Source organism: Narcine bancroftii, chromosome 5 (genome assembly GCF_036971445.1).
Source record: "Narcine bancroftii isolate sNarBan1 chromosome 5, sNarBan1.hap1, whole genome shotgun sequence".
NCBI classification, from domain to species: Eukaryota; Metazoa; Chordata; class Chondrichthyes; order Torpediniformes; family Narcinidae; genus Narcine; species Narcine bancroftii.
Window position 1 is genome coordinate 170657201 of NC_091473.1, and position 19750 is coordinate 170676950.

At 39.6% G+C, this 19750-nt stretch overlaps 1 protein-coding gene across 2 annotated transcripts in view; it reads left to right on the forward strand.

Moving 5' to 3' along the window:
• The window catches only part of LOC138764182 (protein bicaudal D homolog 2-like), an 82265-nt gene extending 62974 nt beyond the window's left edge, over positions 1–19291 (forward strand). The window contains exons 8-9 of one of the 2 annotated variants that reach the window (XM_069939748.1): positions 1602–1653; positions 19112–19291. In XM_069939748.1, the coding sequence (XP_069795849.1) occupies positions 1602–1616 (15 nt within the window). In that variant the 3' untranslated portion in view covers positions 1617–1653; positions 19112–19291. Of the gene's footprint in view, positions 1–1601; positions 1654–19111 lie in introns of those variants that run through there. The other variant, XM_069939745.1, reaches the window with a different exon arrangement.
• The last annotated feature ends 459 nt before the right edge of the window (positions 19292–19750 follow it).

The following is a 19750-nucleotide window of genomic DNA, read 5'->3' on the forward strand; positions in this document are numbered from 1 at the left end:
TTTTTAAGATCTTTCTAAGAAATTAACCCTTTGATTATTCGAATGATCAATTGTCTAATACCTTCTTGCATTTGATGACACTTCTGAGAAATGTTTTGACATTTAAATCACTTTTGAACATGAATTGTATAAATAAATGTAGCATTTGCTTGCACAATGTTGAAGCAAAATGTGTGGTCTCTTAAATTATTCTTTAAACTCAGCTATTGATGAGAAAAAAAAAGCAATTCAGATAGAACCTGAAGAAAGTTTCTGTTGGTAAAATTCTCTCTACAATAGCTCCATATGGTATATTTACAGCCAATATATAAAATATATTTTTTCAGTCTTTCACTAATTGCATTTCCTGAAAAGAACCACTGTCCTGATGTGTTTATTCATTGAAATATTTAAAATAATATGAGGAAGAAGGTAATTTTTTTTATTTTTCACTGAACTGCAGCGTCATGTTGTAACATCCAAGTATTTTATGGAATGGCAGTATTGACAGGGCTCTTCTGGGTCATTTTGGTGTAGACTATGATGACATTAACAATAGAACTCAGGATCACAGGAAGTAAATTTCGGTCAAGGATGCAAAACTTTCAAATAAATAAATTCTTGCATCTTCAATAGTTTCACTATTACATGTAATGAGTTTGTAATCTAAGATGTAAAATTAAATGATTAGTCATTAATATTACCTTCTTAAAATATGTTAGAAGCAAAACATTTATGAGGCATGTTGTTTTGACATGTTTCATTGTAACTACATTGCATTCAATTTGTTAAAGCAAAACAATGTGATTTGGAAGAAATGAGCTTGGTCAAATCGACATTCATAAGTGTTACCACCAGATGGCAATGAAGCACTGGATTCACACTGGAAAAAAAAGGGAGGGGGGGGGGAACCTGCAGACACTGGAAATCAAAAACAGAAAAATTGAGAATTGCCAGCAGGCAAAGCAGTATTGGTGGAAGGAAGTAAGCAGACTTCTTCAGAATTGGGAATATTGAATTGTTTAAGCATGCCTGTACTCTTACCAGTTCTGAAGAAAGTCACCAGACTAAGATACTAGCTCTCTATCGACACATGCTGTCTAATTTTCGAAATATATCTTGCCTTTTTTTAGATCCACATTTTATCTGCGTGTGATAAACTGCTCAAATGTTCTATGTTTGACCACATTTTAATTAAAATATATTTAGGAATTTTAAATTCTTCATCCTAATTTTCTTTGAACAAGGACAAGCAGAAAGGCTAGCTGCCAATGCATTTCACTATTTTGGTCAACTTGGGCAGCATGGTTGGCATTGCGGTTAGTGTAATGCCTTTACAGCGCTAACAATTGGGACCAAGGTTCGAATCCTACGCTGTCTGTAAGAACATTCTCCCCGTGTCTGCATGGGTTTTCCACGGGGACTCTGGTTTCCTCCCACTGTTTGAAACGTACTGGGTTATAGGTTAATTGGATGTAAATTGGGTGGCCTGGGCTCAAGGGCCAAAATGGCCTGTTTTACTGTGCTCTGTAAATACATAAATTTAAAACATTTAAATTTAGTCATATTAATGTCTTTTTCTGTATGTTTTGCATGAAGCTCCTTACATCTTACTTTGTCAGATTTCAGCAGAATGATGCACATGAGAGAGAAAGGTAAAGCTGGGAGTGAAAGGTAAGATCCTGTTCTCCAATTTCTCCAGATAATAAATAAACTGCAGGATTGAAAAGTGAATCTTTATACATGATGCCACCCAAACAAAATAATTTAGTGCAAATGTTAAATCTTAACCTTTGAAGAATAATTAGATAATTGATGCTCAAAACATCGCAGCTGATGCTTTCCTTTCTGGAAATTGTAACTTGATCAGACGACAATCTTGGTGTTCTATTTCATTCTGAATTGAGCATCGAGCCACGTTCTAGACTGTTCATTATGTGCCGAAGTTCCACCTTCATAACATTGCTTGATAACACTTCTACCTTAGTTTCTACTACCACCTCTCTAAATTACTTGCTGCTCTGATTTTTTTCCAATCAAAAATAGACATTATTCATGATAAATTATTTACAAAAAAGAAAACCATTTGAAGTCTCTTCGCACCCTGAGTGTAATGCCCACTCATTTCCTGTCAAGTTCTCTATTTACACTGTTTCTTCTTTTTTTTCTTTGGCTTGGCTTTGTGGACGAAGATTTATGGAGGGGGTAAAAGTCCACGTCAGCTGCAGGCTCGTTTGTGGTTGACAAGTCCGATGCTGGACAGGCAGACACGGTTGCAGCGGCTGCAGGGGAAAATTGGTTGGTTGGGGTTGGGTGTTGGGTTTTTCCTCCTTTGCCTTTTGTCAGTGAGGTGGGCTCTGCGGTCTTCTTCAAAGGAGGTTGCTGCCCGCCAAACTGTGAGGCGCCAAGATGCACGGTTTGAGGCGATATCAGCCCACTGGCAGTGGAACCTTGTTATTGCTCTGCAGTGAACTGGGATTCAGTGGTAGTGTGTTGTGCTGATGCCTGGCTCTGCCCCCATATAATCCAGGTTTCCTGTCTAAACCCAGAACCCTTTGTTTTTTAATTTTTTAAAATTTTTCACACTAGGAACCATATCAACCAAAATATGTACAAACGTTTCTCATCAAATTTACACAGTGATCTTTTCTCCCTTTTTTTTCTCCCCTTTCCCTCCCTTCCCTCTACCCACCCCCCTCCAAAATCCATAAATATTCAACATATACAATACAATAAAACAATATCTTCACTCAAAGGCAAAAAAACAAGAAAAATGCGTCATCTATTTATTGCAAATCTAGTCATTTTGTCGTCTTATCATTTTCATTCTCATTTAAGGCGATGGAGGTCTTAGGCAAGCTTTCTCTGATATGTTCCATGTATGGTTCCCAAATTTGTTCAAACATTGTGACTTTATTTTTTAAATTATATGTTATTTTTTCCAATGGAATGCATTTATTCATTTCCATGTACCATTGCTGTATACTCATGCTCTCTTCCATTTTAAATCTAAATAGGTCATATGCATTAAATGGTAAGCTATTGAGATGTGCAGAGCAACAAAGGGATTTAGGAGTGATGGTAAATAGTACCCTCAAGGCTGATACTCAGGTAGATGGTGTGGTGAAGAAGGCATTTGGAATGTTGGCCTTCATAAATCGGTGTATTGAATTCAAGAGGTTATGATGAAATTGTACAAGGCATTGGTGAGGCCAAATTTGGAGTACTGTGTGCAGTTTTGGTCACCAAATTATAGGAAAGATATAAACAAAATAGAGAGTGTACAGAGAAGGTTCACGAGAATGTTGACAGGATTTCAAGGTTTGAGTTACAGGGAAAGGTTGTGCAGACTAGGGCTTTTTTCTCTGGAGCGTAGAAGATTGAGGGGGGACTTGATAGAGGTGTTTAAGATTTTAAAAGGGACAGACAGAGTAAATGTGGATAGTCTTTTTCAATTAAGAGTGGGGGAGATTCAAACTAGAGGGCATGGTTTAAGATTGAAGGGGGAAAATTATAAGGGGAACATGAGGGGAAATTTCTTTACGCAAAGGGTGGTAGGGATGTGGAATGAGCTTCCGGCAGACGTGGTCGAGGCGGGATCATTGGTTACATTTAAGGAAAGACTGGATCGTTACATGGAGAGGAGAGGACTGGAGGGGTATGGACCGGGTGCTGGTCAGTGGGACTAGGAGGGTGGGAATTTGTTACGGCATGGACTAGTAGGGCCGAACTGGCCTGTTCTGTGCTGTAAGTGGTTATATGGTTATTTTCCAAGTTGACATTATACATGTTTTTGCTATTGGTAAGGCTATCATAATGAATTTTTTTTGCACTTTATCCAATTTGAGGCTTAATTCTTCATATGTTACTTAAAAGAAATATCTTTGGGTTTTTGGTATGTTTTTTTTTGTAATTTTATTTAGTATCTGATTTAGTTCTTCCCAAAACGTAATCACTTTCGTACATGCCCAAGTTGCATGTAATGTTGTTCCCATTTCCTTCTTACAGCAAAAACATCCATCCGATAATGTTGAATCCCATTTTAAAAATTTTTGAGGAGTAACATATACCCTGTGTAACCAATTATACTGTATCATACGTAACCTGTGTTTACTGTATTCTTCATTGTTCCAGAACATAACTTTTCCCATACTTCATTTTTTTAATCTTTATGTTTAGATCCTTTTCCCACTTCTGCTGAGGTTTATACTTTATTTCATTTTCCTTATCTTGCAGCTTAATGTACATGTTCGTTATAAATATTTTAATTATCATTGTGTCTGTAATCACATATTCAAATCTGCTTCCTTCAGGTAATCTCAAGCTGTTTCCCAATTTATCCTTTAAATAAGCTTTCAATTGATGATATGCAAACATTGGAGTTATTCCATATTTGTACTTCAACTATTCAAATGTTAATAAATTATTTCCCAAGAAACAATTTTCTATTCTTTTGATTCCTTTTCTCTCCCATTCTATAAAGGAAAGATTGTCTATTGTAAAAGGGATTAGCGGATTTTGCGTCAATAATAATTTTGGTATTTGATCATTTGTTTTTTCCTTTCTAAGCGGATCTTCTTCCAAGTATTAAGTAAATGATGCAATACTGGTGAGTTTTCATGTTGCACCAGCTTTTCATCCCACTTATAAAGTATATGTTCCAGTACCTTCTCCCCTATTTTATCTAGTTCTATATTAGTCCAGTCTGGTTTTTTCCTTATCTGATCAAAATCTGATAAATACCTTAATTGTGCAGCTCTATAATAATTTCTAAAATTTGGTAACTGCAAACCACCTTGATTATACCTCTCTGCTAATTTATCTAACTCTACCCTTAGTTTCCTCCCTTTCCACAAGAATTTCCTTATTATTCTCTTCAGTTCATCAAAAAAAATACTGTTAAAAGAATTGGTAATGTTTGAAATAAGTATTATATCCTTGGGAACCCGTTCATTTTAATGCAGTTTACCCTCCCTATCAACGTTAACGGTAATTCTTTCCAATGTCCTAAGTCTTCCTGCAATTTCTTTATTAGTGGCTGATAATTTAGTTTGTACAAGTGGCTTAAGTTATTATCTAACCTGATCCCGAGGTATCAGATTGCTTGTGCTTGCCATTTAAATGGTGATTCTTTTTTAAATTCTGTATAGTCTGCATTACTCATTGGCATCACCACTTTTATTCATTTTTATTAACCCCGATATTTTTCTATATTCCTACAATTTCTTATGTAATTCTTTTACTGATATCTCTGGTTCTGTTAGGTATACTATGATGTAATCTGCAAATAAGCTGATTTTATACTCCTCCTTTATTTTTATCCCTTTTATTTTCTTTTCTTATCAGTTCTGCCATAGGTTTTATTGAAGGGGATAGTGGATATCCCTGTCTGGTTGACCTACTTAATTTAAAGTGACTCGTTACATATGCATTTACTGCTACCTTCGCCAACGGTCCATTATACAATGCTTTCATCGAATTTATATAATTTTTCTGGTAGACTGAACTTCTGTAATACTTTAAATAAGTAGTTCCACTCTACTCTGTCAAAGGCTTTTTCTGCGTCTAGTGCAACAGCCACTGTTGGTTTCTTATTTAACCCAGAACCCTCTGAAAACTACTGTTGAACCCTACCCTTAGTTATGAGCTAATAAAAGCGTTTGTTCTCCCTCCAGTCGTGAGAGCTTTTATTCATGCTATAATTTTATTAGCTTATTCTCCAATGATGGAAGTGCTGCTCAAGCCAGATATGCTGCTGATAGACCCTCTGTCCCCCGATGTGGCTGAAGAGTTCATATACTGGCTAGACTGCTTCCAGGACCACCTGAATGTGACCAGACACATCTTCCACATAGATGAACTTAGGACATCCACACTCATTTCAAGGGTAGGAACAAAAGAGTATGCAGTCATCAGGGACTGCTCTATGTTTGACGCTGTTATCGAGGCATTGAAGGTTAGGTACCTGAAGTCGCACAGTGAGGTCCTAGTGAGGTACCGACTCACTCTACATTGCCATCGGCCAGGAGAGACCATTGATGACTACCTGCTGGATCTGCGGTTGCTTGCCAAGGTGCAAGTACAAAGCGGCTACAGGCCACATTCGTGAAGAAAAACAGATCTGGAACACTCTAGTCGCAGGGGTCCGCTCGAGGTGCATGAGGCAGCAACTACTCAAGTTGGGTAAGAAAGACCTGTCTCGCCACGTCAAGCTGGCCAAATTGTTGGAACAGGCCAAGCTCGAGAACGACGACCTCAAAGCCAGCGAGCTTGCCCTCCCAGGTGAGCCCATCCAAGGACCAGCTGCTCCTGCTACCCCTGCCCTAATGACTGCAGCTTCTTGTGCCAGGGAGGGCTTTTTTGCATCAAGAGCACTGTTCCCAATTTCGTTGCCCGGTAAAAGACACTGTGTGTTTCAGGTTTGGCAAGAAATTACATTGGGTGATGGGAAACTCAGGGAAGTCCACGGCCTGCACCACTCCTGGATCCAATTCCAGTCCCAAGCTGTCTGCCCCGAATTCACCCAAACCCGCTTGCTGCGCGACTTGCCAATGGAGGCTGGCAGTGAGGAAATGGCACAAAAAGGCTCAGTGGCCATCTTGCCATGACCCAAATTCAAATTCGGCACTGTCATTGGAGGAGGAGGAGGAGGAAGGCGGGCGTCCATCTTGCTGCGCCACAAGGTCGACACCATTTTACCCACGCAGGGTGGTGGTGGCCACTCGAGTGAAGGGCATGGAGTCTCTGGGGAGCTAGCCTCAATGGTCCTGGATCAGGACAGACCTCACCAGCTCAGCAACTCTATAGTCGCTATAAAGGTAAATGGACATTCCACTAAATGCCAAATTGACATGGGCTCTACTGAGTTCCATAGACTCACAGTCTATGGAAAAATACAACCTGAAGATGTATCCTTCTAATTACCATATATTTCTCGTGTCTCAATCAGATTCTATGTGTGTACAAAAACATAGCTATCGTTCGAAGGGGTGGGGGTGGAATTCTGTAAATTTCACTTGTATATTTTTTTTTATTTTTAAATTTTTATTTTTCACACCATAAATCACATTAGCCATGATATACACTATTTCTTTTTCACACATATACAGTGACTTTTTCTCCCCCCCCCCCCCCTCCTCCCAAGCCACCCCCCCCCCTCATCCATTTTAGGTATACAATCTAGGTTGCATTAAGCCAGTCAGACAATGTTGTCATTCAACAAAAATACACCAGAAATTCTACTGAGTCCATTCTTTTCTTTCCTTCTCCTTCCATCAACTTAGGTAATGTTTGTCCCCGGTAGGTTTTCGCTATTGTATTTAATGTAAGGCTCCTATACTTGTTCGAATATTTCAATATTATTTCTTAACCTATATGTTATTTTTTCTAATGGAATACATTTATTCATTTAAGTTTAGTAGTTTCTTCCTTTTAATTTGGTTATGTATTCCATTAATATTTAAAGTCATATAGTTCAGCGTAGCCCTTTTATATTTTGTTTATCTTCTCTTTCCGTTTTTCCATCATTACCTTTCCTCCTTTTCCATTTCTGTTTTCTTATTTTCAACTCTTTATAAGACAACATTCCTACAACATCCAACATTTTCCTTATTCTCCTATTTCTATCTTATTTATCCCCAATCTCCCCTTCCCCTCCTGAGTTGTCCTTTATCCCTTGTCGGACAACCACATCTCCCCTCTCCATTTGGATTTGCGAATCCACTCGCAAGCGTCAACTGATTTTGCAGTGACCGCTATTTCCCCCCACCCCGCCCCCCCCAGAAAAGATTTCACTTTTCATATGTCACAAAGGTCACTCTTTTAATTCCCTCCTTATTCTCTCTATTCCATTACCTTCCCTTATTAATTCTTGTCTATACTATCTATATTTTCCTCTAAGTACAGATACATTCACGTATGCACATTGTCTCTATTCACTCTTATACCTCTTTACCCGCATACATATCAATCGTGATCATTTTTACTCTCATTACCCGTCTTCATCCCTCAGTCTATTTTTGTCTTTACCCACATACATATCCATCGTGATCATTTTAACTCTCATTACCCGTCTTCCTCCCTCTGTCTATTTTTGTAATTGTTCTGCAAATTTTCGTGCTTCTTCTGGATCCGAGAATAGTCTGTTTTGTTGTCCTGGAATGAATATTTTCAATACCGCTGGATGCTTTAGTATAAATTTATACCCTTTCTTCCATAAAATCGCCTTTGCTGTATTGAACTCTTTTCTCTTCTTTAGGAGTTCAAAACTTATATCTGGATAAATGAAGATTTTTTGCCCTTTATACTCCAGTGGTTTGTTGCCCTCTCTTACTTTTTCCATTGTCTTCTCCAGTACCTTTTCTCTTGTAGTATATCTTAGGAATTTTACTACAATAGATCTTGGTTTTTGTTGTGGTTGTGGTTTAGAGGCCAATACTCTATGTGCCCTTTCTATTTCCATTTCTTGCTGTAGTTCTGGACATCCTAGGGTCTTAGGGATCCACTCTTTTATAAACTCCCTCATATTCTTGCCTTCTTCATCTTCCTTAAGGCCCACTATCTTTATGTTATTTCTTCTGTTATAATTTTCCATTATATCTATTTTTTGAGCTAGTAGTTCTCGTGTCTCTTTAGTTTTTTTATTAGATTCCTCCAATTTCTTTTTTAAGTCTTCTACCTCCATTTCTGCTGCTACTGCCCGCTCTTCCATTTTCTTTCCCATTTCTGTTAAGGTCATCTCTATTTTATTTATTTTCTCTTCTGTGTTGTTTATTCTTTTTCTTAAATCCTTAAATTCCTGTGTTTGCCATTCTTTAAATGACTCCATGTATCCTTTAATAAGAGAAAGTATATCCTTTATCTTGCCTTTCTTTTCTTCTTCTATTTCACTGTACTCTTCCTCTTCCTCTTCTTCTTCCTCTGGGTTGACCATCTGCTGTTTCTTTGGTGCCCTTTCCTCCTCTTCTTTCTTGTTTCTATTGTCTTCTGTGGTCTCTTCTTGCTGCAGGTGTTCTGCAGCTGTCGTTGCCGGCTGTGGAGATCGACTCCCCAGCTGGTCCCCCCTCCCGTCGGTGTGTTTTTTTTCATTCGCATCGCGCATGCGCGGTTGCGCACTTTTACTCGGCTCTGCGAGCCATTTTTGTAGTCCATTATTTACCGACCTGAGGGAGCGGGTTTCTCTCTCCGCAGCGGGCCTCTTCGGACAGGTAAGGCCTTCACCTTTTTCCTCCTTTGTCTTCTCTTCCTCTCTTCTTACCGTTACTTTTGATTTTTCTTTTTTTGTCGCCATCTTCTTTCCACCTTTATACTCACTTTTCTGTAACTTTTATTTCTGTGCCTTTGTGATTTCCTTTGTTTTTCCCGACTTTTCTGGAGAGGGCTGGAGTTCACCGTCCGGCCACTACTCCATCACGTGACTCCTCCCACTTGTATATTCTTGATGAACTGTGTGCTCCAGTGTTATTGGGTCTGGACTTCCTGTGTTACCTTAAAAATGTGACCTTTGAGTATTCTGGTCCCCTCCTCCTGTAACAGTTTGGGACGGAGGGCCCCGAAAATCAGAACCCACATGCTGCCTCTCCACACTGAATATCAACCCTCCTCCCTCTTCCTGAATCTGTCTGCAGATTGCAAGCCCATTGATACTAAGAGCAGGAGGTACAGTACAGCAGACTGAGAGTTTATGAAGTCAGAGACTGTCTGCTGGAGGAAGGTATCATCAAGCCTAGCACCAGCCCATGGAGAGCGCAAGTGGTAGTGGTATAAGGGGAAAACAAGTCCAGGCTAGTAATTGACTATAGCCAAACCATTAATTGGTATACACTCCTGGACACATACCCCTCCCTTGTATTTCATTCATGGTGAATGATATCGTGCAATATCAGGTCTATTCGACCATCGACCTGAAAGCTGCCTATCACCAGCTGCCAATCTTTTCTGAGGACCGTCCATATATGGCATTTGAAGCTAATGGTCTTCTCTATCAATTCTGGATGGTCCCTTACAGTATAACTAACGGGGTTTCTATCTTCCAGAGGCAGATGGACAGAATGGTGGATGAGTATGGGTTGAAGGCTACATTCCCCTACCTCAATAATGTCACCATCTGTGGCTACACCTTGGAAGACCATGACGCCAACCTCTAGAGCTTCCTCCAAGCAGTGAAAGCCCTGAATCTCATTTATAACATTGACAAGGTCATGTTCAGGACTAAACGGCTGGCTATCCTTGGCTACGTGGTGGAGAATGGCATAATTGACCCCAATTCTGATAGAATGTGCCCTCTGTTAGAGTTCCCCATCCCTGGCACCACAAAGGCTTTGAGGAGATGCCTGGGATTTTTCTCATATTACACCCAGTGGATCCCTCAATACGCTGATAAGGTTCTCCCTCTCTTAAAAGCCACTATTTTCCCCCTCTCGGCCGAAGCTCAAACTGCTTTTAACTATCTCTGGAACCACAATGCGAAAGCTGCCATGCACATGGTGGACGAGAATGTACCTTTTCAGGTGGAAAGCAACACTTCAGACGTAGCCCTGGCCGTTACCCTCAACCAGTCGGGCAGGCCGGTTGCATTTTTTTCATGGACATTACAAGGCCATGAGCACAGGAATCCATCAGTGGAAAAGGAGGCTCAACCCATTGTGGATGCCGTGAGGCACTGAAGACGCTACCTGGCTGGTAGAAGATTTACACTCCTCACTGACCAGCACTTGGTCGCCTTCATGTTTAATAATGTCAAGAGGGGCAAAATCAAAAATTACAAAATTGCTAGGTGGAGGATTGAGCTCTCCACCTACAATTATGACTGCCTATTGGCCAGGAGCCCTTAATGACCCTCCAGATGCCTTATCCAGAGGAAGCTTTGCACACACCAGCCAACTGCAGTCTGCATAATGAGTTCTACCATCCAGAGGTTACCTGCATGGCTCATTTTGTCAAGGCTTGCAATCTTCCCTACTCTGTAGAAAACATCAGGGAAATGACCAGGTTTTGCCAGGTCTGCATGGAGTACAAGCTGCATTTCCATCGCTCTGCAAAAGTGGAGACATGTCCACCTCATCCGTTATGAAGGCCCTAGATTCATTTTCACTCGATTTGGGTATCCCAACTATATCCATAGTGACCAGGACTCGGCCTTTATGAGTGACGAGCTGCATCAGTACCTGCTGGTGAGGGGCATTGCATCCAGCAGGACTACTAGCTACAACCCCAGGGGGAACAGGCAGGTTGAAAAGGAGAACGCCATGGTCTGGAAGGCTGTCAAACTGCCCTCCCCATCGTGCTCCACTCTATCCAGTCACTACTATGTACCACGACCAACGCTACTCCTCATGAGCTTCTATTCACCTTCGAAAGAAGGTCGGCATCAGGAACTACACTCCCAGTCTGGCTCACTACTCCTGGTCCAGTCCTTCTTAAGAAGCACTTGAGAAGCAAGAGTGACCCCCTGGTGGAAGGGGTGAAACTGCTCCATGCAAACCCCACGTACGCCTATGAGGAGTACCCGGATGGCAGGGAGGAAACAGTCTCCATCAGGGACCTGGCACCTGCTGGAAGGGTCCATTGCCTCAGGTGCCCTGCGAGCCATGGAGCTCATTCTCACCAACCCCAGTCAGGGTCTCGGGGGATCCAGTTCAGGAGGAAAGGACACCCCCATCCCTCGTCGAGCCAGAGACCCAACCACCTCTCCTCTCTCACAAGGGGACCAGGAGACCCAAGGAGTCCAAGGCTCCCTGGTGCTAAGGTGGTCCACCAGGATCTCCAGACCCCCACACTGCTTAAACTTGTAAATTTGTAAATAACTATATTTTTTAACTACTTGTTTCTGAACTCATGTTCTCTGCCTTCATTCACATACCCTAAATTCTACAGGAAGATGAATGCAGTGAACTGGGATTCACTGGTAGGGTATTGTGCTGATGGCTGGCCCCACCTCCCGGCTCCATCCCCATCTGCCCACATATAACCCGGGTTTCCTGCCTAAACCCAGAACCCTTCTGAAGACCACTGTTGAACCCTACCCTTAGTTATAAGCTAATAAAAGCGTTTACTCTCCCTCCAGTCGTGAAAGCTTTTATTCATGCTACATGCTCTAACCTCTTGTTTGAGGGCATCCCTTCAATTTCAGCTGTTCAATGCGCAGTGACGGTAGGACTTCTGACTGAGATCCTTCTCCACGTTGTCCTTCAAATTAAGATCGTATTGAATCTCCAACAAGAAGCTACACAAACTTTTTCAGAACTCTCATAAGTAAAATACAACAAGGAATGATCTGAAATTTCTCTACTTTTATATTCTGCTTGCAATATTTTCTGCTGTAAATGTGCCGATACTTAAAAAAAATCAATTCTAGAAAAAGATTCATGTCTAAATGAATAAAAAGAGAAATCCTTCTCTGTTGGGTTAAGATGCCGCCAAATGTCCACTAAATTAAAATCTTTCGTCAAAGCTCGAATTTGAATTGCCATTTTAGATTTTTTAACATTTTTTGGAGATTTATCTAATAAAAGTTCCAAAACACAATTAAAATCTCCTCTAACCAGAACATTTTCATTAGCTTGTCCCAAAAACAAAAATGCATCTGAAATAAATGCTTCATCATCCACATGTGGTGCATAAATGTTAAGTAAAGTCCAAAATTCATTAAAAATCTTACAATTCAACTTAAGAATACGTCCTGCATTCATTTCCATTGATTGTAATTCAAAAGATAAATTTTTGTGTATCAAAGTTGCTATTCCCTTAGCTTTGGAATTAAATGAAGAAGAAAAAACATGTCCAACTCAATCCCTCTTCAATTTCATACTTTCTTTTTCATTCAAATGTGTCTCCTGTAAAAAAAGCAATATCAATCTTCATCTTTTTAATGTAAGCCAAAACTCGCTTACGCTTGATCGTGTTATTTAATCCCTGAACATTAAAGGTAGCAAATTTCAAATTCGACATATCTAATACAATTGCTAGATACCAACAATAATCACAAAATTAATAACAAAGGAAAAAAAAAGAATTTTTTAAATATATAGAACCCTCAAATTAAAATATATAGGCCCTCCAAATAAAAATAATATTCGTTAATAAGAGAGGAAAAAAAAACTACCAAAAGGTGGGTGTGGATTACCCACTAGTGACTGATGACTAACAAATCCCCTCCTCCCCAGCCAACCAGTCAAAAATATTACAAAAAATAATCAGCCTTGAGATTCCAGTCCAGATGGTGAACTCATTTCAAGAGTAGGTGAACTCTTTCCATTCCCATTCTTTCCATTTCTGCCATTTTGTCCATTTCCAAGTCCATCAGATTTTCTTTTAGGAGATAATGGTGGACTCTTTCTTTGTCCTCTGACATCCGGTAACGAATTAGCAAAAACCATTGCCTCATGTTCACTCTCAAAGAATTGAAACCGATAGTTTCCATAAAACACTTTCAACAGAGCAGGATAACGAAAAGCAAATTTGTAACCTTTTCGCCATAAAACATCTTTAACTGGATTAAATTCACGTCGGCGTCGAAAACTCTACTATTCTGAATCATCATCGGAGCTTGCCTTTGTCTTGCATTTTGAACTGCAAGTCGAAGAATTGTCTCTCTCTCCAAACAATTCAAATAGCGAACTATCACAGCTCTTGGTGGCTGACCAGATAAGGGTGGTCTTCTTAAAGCTCTATGTGCTCTTTCCAATACAAAACCATCAGGAAAGGACTCTTCCCCCAACATCTGGGGAATCCAATTTTTTTAAAATTTGACAGGATCTTGACCTTTTATACCTTCTGAAAAACCCACAATTTTCACATTATTTCTTCTGCTTTGATTTTATAAATAGTCCATTTTTTTTGTTAACTCTTTTTCCCGGGCTCCTAAATCTTTAACTGATTTTTCCACCTTTTAAAAATTTGAAGCTTCATTTTCTGAATGTAAACAACAGGTACAATTCAATACAGAAACAATAGTAAAGGTGTTGTTTCTGTGTTGGATTGTACCTGTTGTTTACATTCAGAAAAAGAAGCTTCAAATTCTTAAAAATTTTCTTGATTTCCTTTAATTTCTTCCTTAATGACAGTTAGGTCTGAAATTATATTAGTATTCATTTGAACCAACTGGTTCAATTGACCAGTGATAACATCCAAATAAGAAGCAATACCCTCAAACATCATGTAAACAGGCTGAAGTGCAGTTTGAAATGCAGGATCCGGTTCCATAATTTGTAACTCACTTTCTTCCAGCTCTTCTTCCATTTCCTGTGCAGTGGTAGAGTAAGGTAAGTCCTCTTGTTGTTCTTCAAAAGGTAGCATTCTAGTCGTTTTGCTGCGAGTTTAGACACCCAATGACGACCCCCCGACTTCCTCAGGGTGTCGTCGCTGCTGTCCCCCCGCAGACCATTTTTAAATAAAATTATGGAGCTCTCCGTAATTAACAGCGCCACCCAAGCCCATAATCGCTGCAGACTGCGTGTCTGCCGTCAGAATCCTCTTCCTCCGTGCTCCCGTATCTTCCCACGGGGATGTTCTTTGTAGCAAGCCTCCAGGCTCGTGCCCGACTTCTCGAGAGCGCACTCCTTCCTCCGCAGAACGGGTTGAACCAGCGCCATCTTGAGACTGGTGAGTAACTATTACCTTAGCTTATGTCCCCACTGGCGATCATTGAAGCTTGGGGATCACTGAAAACAGATCCGAGGCTGTTCCAGGTTGTTTAGGCCCCAATTCTTCTGGACTTTGAAACTGTATTCTCTTTTGTAACTGAGACTTTTTTTTGCATTAGCAGCCATAATGTCTCACCAAAATATCAAACTGAAAATAAAAGTTTTAAAATTAAAAATAAAGGGTTACAAAACAGGCATTTAAAAGTCTGACCAGAGAGGGCAGGGATTTCATGTCTGATCTCTACGCCATCTTGCCACGCCCCCCCCATTGCAAGTTTCTTAAAGAAGATTTTACTAAATTGCAATTCCAAGTGAATAGTGTAATTAAAATAGTCTATCCCCTGCAGCCTCAAGCACAAGTCCCAAAGGCTGTTAAGCACAAGAGGAGTTGGAAGGGGAGAGGGGCAAGTTCAATTATTGTTGGCCATGTGGATGTGAGCAACAAAGAAAGAATTGTAAAAGGCAAGTTGGATAACATCGACAGGTAGAAATGACAGTCAATGTTTTGAGTCAAAACCCCTTATCAAGACGAAGCTAGAATAGGTGAAATAACATGTATAAAGAAGCTGAGGGAGGGTTCCAGAAGTGATTGAGTGTACAAAAACACGGGAGGTGGAGAGTCAGATATAAGGAGAAACCATTAGGAAGGGAGGTGGAGAAGGAGTTAGAAAATGATTCCCAGTAGTTTCCTGGTTGTAATTTGTTGGACTGTGGCCATGTGACAGATGTCATTGCAATCAGTGGTGTTAATTGTTTGATGGCCCCCCCCAAATTGAGTGCGGAATCACAGATCCTGGTCCCAGGTCATACCAGGTTCAGTGTGGTGTCACAGGTCCTGCCCCTAGGGCTGGCCCCAGGATGTACTGTACCAGGTTCAGTGTGGTTCACAGATCTTGGCCCCAAGGCTAGCACCATGATGTATCAGGTTCAATGTGGTATCAGAGGTCCTGGCAGCAGGTTGTACCAGTTTCAGTGTGGTATCACAGGTCCTGGCCCCAGGATGTACTGTACCATGTTCAGTGTGGTTCACAGATCTTGGCTCCAAGGCTAGCACCATGCTGTACCAGCTTCAGTATAGTGTCAGAGGTCCTGGCCCCAGGGCTAGCACCAGGATGTACTGTACCAAATTCAGTGAGGGATCACAGGTCCTGGCATCAGGTCGTACCTGGTTCAGTGTGGTATCACAATCCTGGCCTGAAGTCTAGCACCAGGACATACCAGGTTTAATGTGGTATCACAGGTTTTGGCCCCAGGGTAGACATCAGGATGACCAAGTTTCATTGTGGTATCATTGGGCCTGGGGCTGACACCAGGGCATCCAAGGTTCTGTGTGGTATCACATGTCCTGGCCCCAGTGTGGACGTCATGATGCCCCAGGAGAGATACCAGGAGCCCCAGGTTCAGTGTGGTATCACAGATCCCAGCCAGTGTGTGAGCGGCGGATTCTGTTGAAGTAATTTGAGTATGTAGATTTTAAAATGCAGAGCCGCAAAGGCATTTCCTGATGTCTCCATCTCATCTTCTCCACCTTTTGCAGATCCTGCTGTCCATATTATTTTTCATAGTCTATTCTCTCCCTTTTAAAAAAAATCATTCTTTGCAGGTTTTTAGAAGTTTCCAGTCTTCTGGCCTCTGTTAATCTTCACGTCTTTTTTTCTCCAATTTAAAACCCATAAATCATTCTCAAAAAGTCTTTATTTCTCAGCAGAATGTATCATATGAGAATTATGAAAAACTTCATTGATATCCTTGGTTCTACATCACTTCAATCATCAACATTTCCTAATATTTCATGATTTTAAAATATTTGACATTCCTTTTTATTTTGTTTCTCTCCTCATAGAAAATATTAGCGCATAAAATATGTAAAATGCAGGCCAGGAGCTTGGGAAATACCCAGAAGATCAGACATCATCTGTGGAGAGAGGAATTGTTGATGTTTCAGTTTTCAAATCCTTCATCAGAATGGCTCTTTGGATGTCTGGATGGAGGGAAGGAAAGGGTTAAAAGGAAAGAGTGCATGGGAAATTGCAGTGAAAAGAGGAGTATGTGGTGAAAAAATGGACTGCAAAGGAAATGGTCCATTACAATGGTGAAAAGGGGAGTGTAAAATATATACCTGGCTATGGAATCTCATAGATGATGGTGTAAGTGTAGATTTGGAAAAATAGATGTGGACATAAGCTCCGTCAATGATGGTAGAAGGAAATCTATGGTTAAGGAAGAAGGAAGGTACCTCGGGTACCTACCTCACTATTCATCCTGTCACCCTCTGTATTTAACAGATTAACTGTCATAATTTCTGTCACTTTCAATGAGATTCCACTGCATACTCTTCCACTCTGAAGTATAAGTCTTGTCCATGTTTAGATATAGGATACAAATGATTATTGAAGATTGGGGCCCTTGTGGTCAAACTGAGGATTCGTTTGCAGACTAATTTACAATCACTTTGCAGACAATTAAGTTGAGTGTGATCAGCTGGTAATGGGTTTAATGAATGTGCCCTGCATCTTGTGGAGAGGATAGAAATGACCCATTCTTTCCTGTCTACATTTCTCCATTTCATATTTTTTGAAGCAATTACCCTGTTAATGGGATAGTAGATAATCCAGGAAAAGCAAGGATTGGCAGAAATTTATAATGCTACGAATGTGATTATATCAGATTGTTGTTTAACTAATTTTTTCGGTTGTGGACGAGTCCCTACAAATTTATGATGGAAGTCTGTAGTGTGATCCTTTGCTCGCAAAATACCAATGCAAGTTGTTTGTTCCATTTCATATGGCTTGTGTTCTTGATAAACTTGTGTCGTTTCTTGCAAGCACATTGCAAGACCTTTCAAAGTGCCAATATGGGTCAACAATAGGAAAAAAAAATCAACAATGTGTAAGCGGAATCCTTTTAACGCAGAGGGCTGTTTCAAAAATATTAACTGTGTTATAATGACCAGAACTTGCTCAATTTGGAATTCATTATTTTGTGATGGGAGTTTTCTATTTCCCAAAAGAACACAATGCAATGACTAACTTTTTCATCTTGTAATGCTTAGAAATCCATCCTCTCAAATTTGAATGCATGCAAGTCACTAATAAAGTGGTATTTACAATGGAGACTTTATATCTTGAACCATTGAGTCATATGATGAGCATATGAGGATCATGAAACAGATGACACTACAACTTAAGCAAGTTTGGTACCTTGTCTGGTCTTGAGAGAGCAATCAATGTTTCTGTGCACAAAACAGTAAAGGAACAAAAAAAAGAATTAAACAGGAAAGTCTGGAGGAAAAAAAAAGGTTTATTGACCGTGCATTTTACTAATACAAATTTTAGGTGAATGTATAACATACAACAATCAGATCAGAACATTTAAGGACATCACAGAATTAAACTGATATGCTGGTAAATTCTGCAAAGTACCATTTCATGCTGGAAGGTATCTCTATTCCTGAACTATTGACTCTAAGAAATTATATCAAAAATGAAAGCCATTGTACTGTTTGGAAAAAGTGAAAAGTCTGACTTGGAATATCTCTCTTGATCCCAGCTGCATAGGGTATTTCACAAAATGCACAATTAGTTAGACTTTTGTCCGCACCCTGCAGCTTTGAGTGAATGTGGGATGATAATAGTGGGTTGTAGTTTTGCTGTGGATGTTAGTTAATGGAGGAATCAATGACATATATGAATGAAAATTGAAGATTGATTGACAAAAGGGTGAATAGAAATCAAGCCAAAAACTGAAAGGGAAAAAGACTGGATTTAAAGGGGAGAACATGACAAAGAGAATCTAAAAGAAACTGAATTTAGTGTTCTTAAAACCCTTTGAACAATAATTACCATAGGGTAAAAAGAATGAACAAATTGTTCACTTCTGGGTTGTTAGATTGATTGTCATTACATTAACAATTTTTAAGTAATTAAAAGCTATTTGCATTCTAACCCCAACTTTGAGTTTAAAGCGCAATTATATGAATGTGTAGAAAGCTTTTAAAAATAATGAGGGCAGATTGCCTTTTGTGTATAGAACCTGGAAGTGTGGTATAAACTGCTTGAGATGTTAATGGAGATTTGCAAATCCCCTGAATCTTTTGGTTAAATTTTGCATGAATAGCAGCCTGCTGGATTAATTGATCAGTATTTCACCAAAAACATCAGGATCTTTGGGATGAATATACACAAATGCAGTTAGTGTGATGCAAATATATTTTACTTAAGAAGGTAAATGATGCCCATGATTGAACTTTGACATCAAAGCTTATGAATACATTTTAAAATACTTGTGTATTTTTAATGCAATGTAGTTCTTTTGTGATGGCAAAATTCTTAAGCAACTTAAATTTATCTTTGAAATGAAAGTGGTGTTCTGTGAGAAAACTCTGGATCAGTGACTGTACAAATGATTAAATTGTTTTTCATATTTTGTTGGTTTAGAAATCTCAAAACCTGTGAACTTATTTTCTGATTTGTATTCATTTTCTCCTTTAGATCAATTGATTATTCATTGATTTTTATCCCGGGAACAGCTGTTTTTCCTCCAGGAGACCCTGCGGTTACTTTGTGCAATGCACTGAGGTAGAACAGATGGCCTCGAGTCTCAGTCTCTCCATTAGCAGTCCAAGAGTTACACTGCCTCTGCAGGTTGTTGGGAGGTCAATACATTTCCATTTTCTGTCTCAGAGCAAAATTATGGTTTGTGATAAATGCTTGCTGAGTTTATTATTTCCATTGACAGAATCAAGTGAAGGGAGTGAATTTATGGAAAAAAATGTCACAACCAAATGTTTATATAATTATGCATCTTAATAATAACATGATAGATCACACATCAAAACCAAAATAATTAACTGTGACTAGTAATATTTTTTAGTTAAAAACAGAATCAAATTTTTTAATTAGCGGATATAGATACTGTATATTTCAGCGTATAAGTCGAGACTTGAAACCCTCAAAAATCTCTCAAAAAGTGGGGGTTGACTTGTATGCCAGATATACTTTTGAGACCTTAAATTCAACTTTAAAAAAAACGTTTGACACTGATTCAGCGTACAAGTCGATACTTGAAAACCAAATTGGTGTATAAGGTGACCCATGAAAAACCAAAAAAAAAACCCCCCGACTACAACA